We start from the raw sequence: 7,330 nt of genomic DNA, 5'->3' as shown, positions 1-7,330 counted from the left end.
GTGATTTCTGGGAACAAGAGCGCTCTATATCACCTTATCCTATCGGCGTCTCTGATTGGTCAAGACTTCCTCAGGTGGGATTTTCGACCAATGACAATGCAGACCCGATAACCAGGTTTTCCTCTACTCATCATATGGGTCAGACTTTCTAGCCAAGTTTAGGAAGCAGAAAGCAGCGTTTCTTGGCCCTTTTTTGCATTTCTAAAGTCAGCAAGACGATCCAAAATGGATCTCATGCGTTCTGCGCTAGCGGGACACCCGGAAGAGATTTATTCGCTGCTGAAATTCAAGCTAGGAGGATGCGAAACAGTCCAGACGAAATGTCATTACGTGAGTAGTGTTTCGGTCATGGCCTTGGTACTAAAATATTAATCCTTTCTAAACGAAATACTTTCATCTCTTGTGTCGGACGGTCTTAAGTGTTCATCTTTAAGCTGTTTAGTGGTAAAATCGTTCCAACTTTACTGTGAAGTAACATTGTACTAAGATTTCACATTTATAGGGTAGAGTACTAGTAGAGTAGAGTAGAGTAGAACTTAGAGTAGAGTAGAGTAGAGTAGAGTAGAGTAGAGTAGAGTAGAGTGGAGTAGAGTAGAGTAGAGTAGAGTAGAGTAGAGCTAAGCCAAGAGTAGAGTAGAGTAGAGTAGAGTCAATACTATAATGTCAGTAATCCCAACCGAGATTCGAACCCGCGCCGAAACCAGCAGCCAAGATCACAGGCACGCACGCCTTAACCACTAGGCTGAAAGGTCGCGACCAGTTAGACTGGTCAGTTGGAGGCGCTTGAACCCGCACTGTTACACTTGCAATTAGCCTACGGACAAGAACTTGCAATAAGCTAAAACTTAAAATGTTCAACCTTTTATTTCTGTAGGACCAGATGTGCCCGAGCATGCGCACCTGTTATCAGTACCTGAACCAGACCAGCCGCAGTTTTGCCGCCGTCACTCAAGCTCTGGATGGTGACCTCAGGTTAGTCCACCACATATGACCATAAGTGGTAGGCCAAGGGATTGGGTGCCAAAGTAACCCAAGCAACTGCACTGACCCGCAGCAAAGCCGACAAGCAAGCTCCAAGCAAAGCAGGCTTCTAGCTAGGCATGCGTCAATGCGTCAATTGGACGCATGATACCAAAATAACAAGGAAATTGGGCGCCCCCTTTTTCAGCTGGACGCGCACAGAGGACCCCCTGTTTCCCTGATAATTACAGACACAGGTTACTGTTGTACAGTGTCATACCAGACACTGGGACAGTCTGAAAACTGATTGAAATGCTAGAAAATTGTTAATCCATAGACCCCATTGGGAGACACTGAGAAGGAACAAGCAGTTTTTAGTGCTTAAAATGGTCTGCCAAAAGTATGATAAGACTAGAACACACCTAACCCCCACATCATAGTATCACCACCCCTCACCCCCATTTTTGGACCCCTTGTCTAGCTATAAATCCTAGCTAGAAGCCTGAAGCGAAGCTACATAAGGAGGGCTAACTCAGCTCTCAAAGGATGATCAGAAGTACAATCCATTGCTGACGGGTGCATTTCTGGACTATGCAGCGGGTGACTCTATCCCTTGCTCAACAATGATTCCGAGTAGGCTATACCAGCCTCCGCGGGTCTCATACCCCATACAATCAGCTCTGGCAATTGGTCCTTGAACATAGGATCACAAAACATATGGTATCATTGCAAAAGGATTATAAACTAATCAAGTGGTTATGATATAATCTGATACTAATAGTACCATAAAACTGATAAATTGGTATACATTCAACACTGGTCAGTTCACATTGGGTACTTCAGTTTCCGGATTTCAAGGCGGCCATCTTGGAAATCCAATTTTCCACCTTTTTTTCTACTGAACTTAAAGTAAAGTTTCATATAACTAAGATATAATTTACAAAACTTCAGTTTCCAAACTATTTGTGTTGAGTGTATTATAGGTCATTGCAGTTAATTTTTGTACACAGTATCTTAATATAATGTGCATTTTTACAAACTTTTCTTCCAGAGATGCGGTGTGTATATTCTACCTGGTCCTGAGAGCCCTGGACACAGTAGAAGATGACATGACCATTCCACTGGACACCAAACTGGACATGCTGCATAATTTCTACACCTATCTACAGGACCCAGCATGGAGGTTCATGGACAGCAATGAGAAAGACAAAATGGTTCTCGAAGATTTCCCAACTGTGAGTTGCAATGTTTTCTTTTAACTTAAGGCCACACTAATTTAAATTCTTGGTTGACAAATTTTTATTTTCCCAAAAAAAAATTTTTAGAAAAAGAATGATTTTTTTTTTTCGAAATTTTTTTTTCGAAAATAAAAATCTGTTAACCAAGAAATAAGATTGGTGTGGCCTAAGCCTTGTAAATGCAAGACCAGGAATGAGAAATCTTTGGATCATATAAAGCTGTAATGTCACTGAGTTTATGTACACCCATTACATTAAATGAGGATTTAGTTCAGGCAACAAATGCTGCATTGTTCTTGTTCAACCTTGTACTAATAGCTTCCATCATAAGTTTCTTGACAAAGGCTTAGGTTCTGGTGACATGCTATACTTCAAGAGAACAACATCATGAGAATCACATGCTGACTTTCTATCCGGTTGATTGTCTGTCAATACTGACATAAGATACATTTCTATGTACTAGTAACTTTTTCCTTTATCTTTACCCAAAGGAATAAATTGATGGCCAGTTTTGTTTTATAGTGGAAGTGCGTATTTGCTTTCATTTTAGATGAATGCCTTTTGAAAATTTTGAATATCAAAGGAAAGAACGAAGGAATTTTAACAAAAAAGTTGTATTTTTAGATTTCTCAGGAGTTCCGGAAGCTGAAGCCCCTGTACCAGGAAGTGATCTCTGATATCTGTAGAAGGATGGGGGCAGGCATGGCAGAGTTTGTACAGAGAAGTGATGTTGATACACTGGCAGACTGGGATAAGGTATTCTTATTTATTTATTCATTTATCTTTTTTAATTTATTTATTCAGTTTTACCACATTTGTGGAAGGACTGACATAAACTTATTAACAGGTGACTATCACCTATTCAAGATGTCAACTGACCAGACTATTAGGTTTGGACCATCGCACACTGGGGAATGCCCCTACTCTTTTTCGAAAGGTGTGGTGTGTTCTTTGACGTGTGCAGGGTGTGGCTCTTCCCAAATACGGGACCTCTATTTAACGTCCTATCCGAGGGACGTCCCTAACCGAAGCTAGGTACTCATTTACACCTGAAGGATGGAAATATCCTTTTTAAAAAATGGTGTGTTTAAAAAGTTCCTATTCTCATCCTAATGACGACACATTCTTGATAAACATTAAGCATAAGTCAAATGTGAAAATTTGGGGCTGTTATATTATGTAACTCTCTGGGAAGGAGCCTAATAATAGCATTGTGTGCAGATTGGGAAAACTCAATTATCTTTTACTCTGAGTTTGCTTTCCTAGTAGCTATGACCAGTTACTGATGTCATATGTCCATAATGTCACCTGAAATAGACGATTGTAATTGGCCACTTGAATTCTGAGGAAGACAGTTAAAATTAGATCATCTCACATAGGTAAATGTTTTCCATTTGAACAAAGTATAAACTTGATATGATATTATGACATCATCTTTTCTTTCATATTTTCTATATTTTACAATGTATTATAGAGGGATTGCAGTACACCATTGACGTTTCCCCAGAATTCAGCAAATTAAAGCCTCGTTTTCAGATAAATTTTAGGCTATGAAAACTTTGTGACAACTTTTTTTTGCTCTGTGCAGTACTGTCACTACGTTGCGGGACTGGTAGGCATCGGACTATCCAGACTGTTCTCTGGGTCAGAGTTCGAGGACCAGTTGGTGGGAGAAGATACAGACCTGGCCAACTCCATGGGTCTGTTTCTACAGAAAACTAACATCATCAGGGACTACTTGGAGGACCAGGTGGATGGGAGGGAGTTCTGGCCAAGACAGGTGATTTAATTATCTGTACAGTCTGTGATTGGTTGATATTTCTTTTGTCTTGCAGCTTAGTGATTGTTTGGTGTTGCAGCCCAGTGATTGGTTGGTCTTTCTTGTCATTGCAGCCCAGTGATTGGTTGGTCTCATTTGTCATTGCAGCCCAGTGATTGGCTGGTCTTTCTTAGTCTAGCAGCCCGGTGATTAGTCAATATTTCTTTAATTGTTTTTCAGCCCAGTGATTGGTTGGTTTTTGTCAGTGAGTTTTACAGCTCAGAATGATTTGTATAATCTTTATAATGGACTTTTCCAGGGCATGAATCTCAATGCAGGAGGTAAGAATGTGGCTTAACTTTTTAAAGACTGATTGGGTAGCACCAGTACAGGTGGTAGCAGAAGGTATCAAATGAATGAACAAATAGTTTATGAAAGAAGAAATGATTGAGAAATAGGTATTTCTACTTTTTTACAGGTTTGGAGTAAATATGCCAAAAAGCTGTCTGACTTCAGACAATCTGAGATGTCCCAGAATGCCCTGTGGTGTCTGAATGAGCTGGTGACGAATGCCCTGCTACATGTGCCTGATGTAATGAAGTACATGTCAAGGCTACGTAACCAAAGTGTCTTCAACTTCTGCGCTATACCCCAGGTAAGACAATTTTTGACAATGACTAAAAGATTTGAGTTGTGCAATGTTCAATTCGACTGCAATGGTAGCATTCAGTTATCTTATTCTTTAGAGGGGCTAAAATACATGCAAGGCAAGTTTTAGAGAAAGATCGCGATTTTGATATGTTATGTGAAATGATAGTCGGTTATTGAAAAGCAGAATTGCACTTTTCAAAAGCTTGTGTCCTAAAAATGCTCTGATCTGTCTTAACAGTGTTTGTACTTGAAGAAGCCCACACTTTGGGCATGTATGTCCAGGCCTCTGATTGTTCATACCTACTCTTTAATACTGGTCTCGCTGAGCTTGAAACTAGATGATATATAAAGTTATAATATGTTTGTCAACCATAACTTTGAATCAGATTCAGTCATTTTCCTGTTGCCTAGGTGATGGCCATAGCAACCTTGGCCCGTTGCTACAACAACCCCAAAGTGTTCCAGGGTGTTGTGAAGATCAGGAAGGGAGAGGCTGTGAAGATGATGATCAACGCAACAAACATGGAGAACTTTAGGGGCATCATGAGGCCCTTTTGTGAGGAGGTAAAAAGTAGTTTTGAACATGCAAGTTTCTCAAGTTTTTTTTTCTGTAAGATAGTTTTTGCAAGGGAAGTCAATACAAACTCCAGAAAATCGTACACTTTTGACCTTTGAAATGAATTTTTCTTCATTTTCAATATACACCCAACGAACATCATTTAAACTAAATTTAATGCAAAATGTTAAAACGAAAGAGGGGATTAAACATAGTATGTTCTATCATGTGCACTCTAAATGAACATTGCAAGTAGACCAATAAAAGACATCCGTTTCCTAGTTGAAAGGCATAAGTATGCAAATTATGTCCCATTTATTGAAAATAGGTGATGCAGCTTTGTGCTTTTATTGGCAAATGTTCAGCAAGATGTCCCCACAGGACCCATCCTACAGTCTCACCATGGAGATAGTGATCAACTATGCAAATTATGTTCCATTTATTGAAAATAGGTGATGCAGCTTTGTGCTTTTTTTGCAGATTTTCAGCAAGATGTCCCCACAGGACCCATCCTACAGTGTCACCATGAAGATAGTGAGCAACTATGCAAATTATGTCCCATTTATTGAAAATAGGTGATGCAGCTTTGTGCTGTTTTTTTCCAGATTTTCAGCAAGATGTCGCTACAGGACCCATCCTACAGTGTCACCATGGAGATAGTGATCAACTATGCAAATTATGTCCCATTTATTGAAAATAGGTGATGCAGCTTTGTGCTTTTTTTTCAGATTTTCAGCAAGATGTCCCAGCAGGACCCATCCTATAGTGTCACCATGGAGATAGTGGAAACAATTCGACAGCTGACAGAGACAAAGCACAACGCCCTCACAATCCAGACCACCCTTTCACCCCTACATGTGTCATGTGTGCTGGTGGTAGCCGCTATGACATGGCAATACTGGACGCAGATACACTGGATATATGAACACTACCTGGACTGGCACTGATAATACAATCTCACAATCTTTAATCTATGTCCAAGGAATTCAACATCTTAGAATGGGACTTACATGTACTACTACTAGCGACAGCAATGATCAATTTTGAAATGGATGGAATCGATTAAAGTTTAAAAACATTAAGATCTTCCATTATTTTAAAGTTCTACATTTGTTATGGAATTGATTCAACATATTGAAAACCTTGTTTCCTGTAAAATTGGCAGACGATTTGCATAAATTCATAATTCTTGAAATTTCTGTAATTTTGATAACCTATTATTAACGTCAATAGTTTTACAATCAGCTGCATTGTGGCAATTTTTTCTCAACCAAGTAATGAATGATGATGATGATGAGCCAATGATAACAAAATTTACAGATTCCCTTAAAAAGTGTTTGATGAGGAGAATGTTATGACTTAGGTTGGAAACAATTACTGAAATATTACACATGTTTTTTTATGTCCAGGTCAGCAATAGAGTAATATAATTTAATTGTTACCACTGGAAAAATACAATGAAACTCAGACGTCTTGGGCGTCCGTCCGACCGTCCTGTGTCAATGAAGAGAATGATGTTTACATTATAACGGAAGCATCAGGAATATTCTTAAGTTCTAAATATTTAAACACAAGGTAATGACTAAAGCATTCTAAAATATGTTCTAAAATAAACAAAAAAGGTAACGGATAAGAAGTTCCTTAATTTATTTTTGTAAATTAAGGCCATTTAAAGGATATCCTGTATTATACCACTGCTTTACGTTGGTAATTTGATTGACATTATCAACATGCTAGGAATACATCAGTTGAATAGAAAGATTAACATACTAGCATTTGGTGGTAAAAGCTTTAATAATTATAATTAGTCCCGGCAAGGTACTATCCAAGCAGAGGAGTGGGTCTGGCTGGTTTTTGACGGGCTTTCTATTTTGTCCCGTTTTCTTTATGTCACCAACCAACACCTCTGCCGGTACCTCTACTTGGAGAGTACCGGCAATGGTCTATTATGCACAAATAAATTAAGAATGTATTTAATAAATTATGTCTTTTCTTCTTTTGGGGTTTTCCTTTTTCACAGTGCAAATAATGTTTTTGGACCCTCTCAGCTCTCACTTCTATACTGGTCATCTTTGCCAGTCTTTTATTGATGCTTCCTAATACAAGTGGGCTGTACATGTATCAGCCAACACATCAAAACGAAACTGTACATGTGTTATGAATGCC

The 7,330-nt window shown here is 39.0% G+C and overlaps 1 protein-coding gene across 2 annotated transcripts; it reads left to right on the top strand.

The window, feature by feature from the left end:
• The first annotated feature begins 102 nt into the window (after positions 1–102).
• Positions 103–6,767, top strand: LOC136423848 (squalene synthase-like). 2 transcript variants are annotated; one of them, XM_066412208.1, is made up of 8 exons: positions 103–330; positions 875–972; positions 2,012–2,195; positions 2,823–2,954; positions 3,787–3,978; positions 4,436–4,612; positions 5,020–5,172; positions 5,645–5,780. In XM_066412208.1, exons 1-8 carry the CDS (start codon positions 226–228, stop codon positions 5,741–5,743), a joined length of 1,140 nt encoding a protein of 379 aa, XP_066268305.1. In that variant the 5' UTR covers positions 103–225; the 3' UTR covers positions 5,744–5,780. The 2 variants fall into 2 exon arrangements, with proteins under 2 accessions (XP_066268305.1, XP_066268304.1); XM_066412207.1 differs by lacking the exon at positions 5,645–5,780 and adding an exon at positions 5,893–6,767 and having other exon boundaries at positions 105–330.
• The last annotated feature ends 563 nt before the right edge of the window (positions 6,768–7,330 follow it).

Source organism: Branchiostoma lanceolatum, chromosome 18 (assembly GCF_035083965.1).
Source record: "Branchiostoma lanceolatum isolate klBraLanc5 chromosome 18, klBraLanc5.hap2, whole genome shotgun sequence".
Lineage (NCBI taxonomy): Eukaryota > Metazoa > Chordata > Leptocardii > Amphioxiformes > Branchiostomatidae > Branchiostoma > Branchiostoma lanceolatum.
Note: the sequence above shows the minus strand (reverse complement) of the source record. Positions and strands in the feature narration are given on the sequence as shown.

Excerpts from the sequence above, each read along its gene's own strand:
- LOC136423848 (XM_066412207.1), top strand. The coding sequence starts at position 226 with ATGGATCTCATGCGTTCTGCGCTAGCGGGACACCCGGAAGAGATTTAT. Across the intron at positions 2,196-2,822 it reads TTCTCGAAGATTTCCCAACT|ATTTCTCAGGAGTTCCGGAA; the intron begins GTGAGTTGCAAT and ends TTGTATTTTTAG. Across the intron at positions 4,613-5,019 it reads ACTTCTGCGCTATACCCCAG|GTGATGGCCATAGCAACCTT; the intron begins GTAAGACAATTT and ends CCTGTTGCCTAG.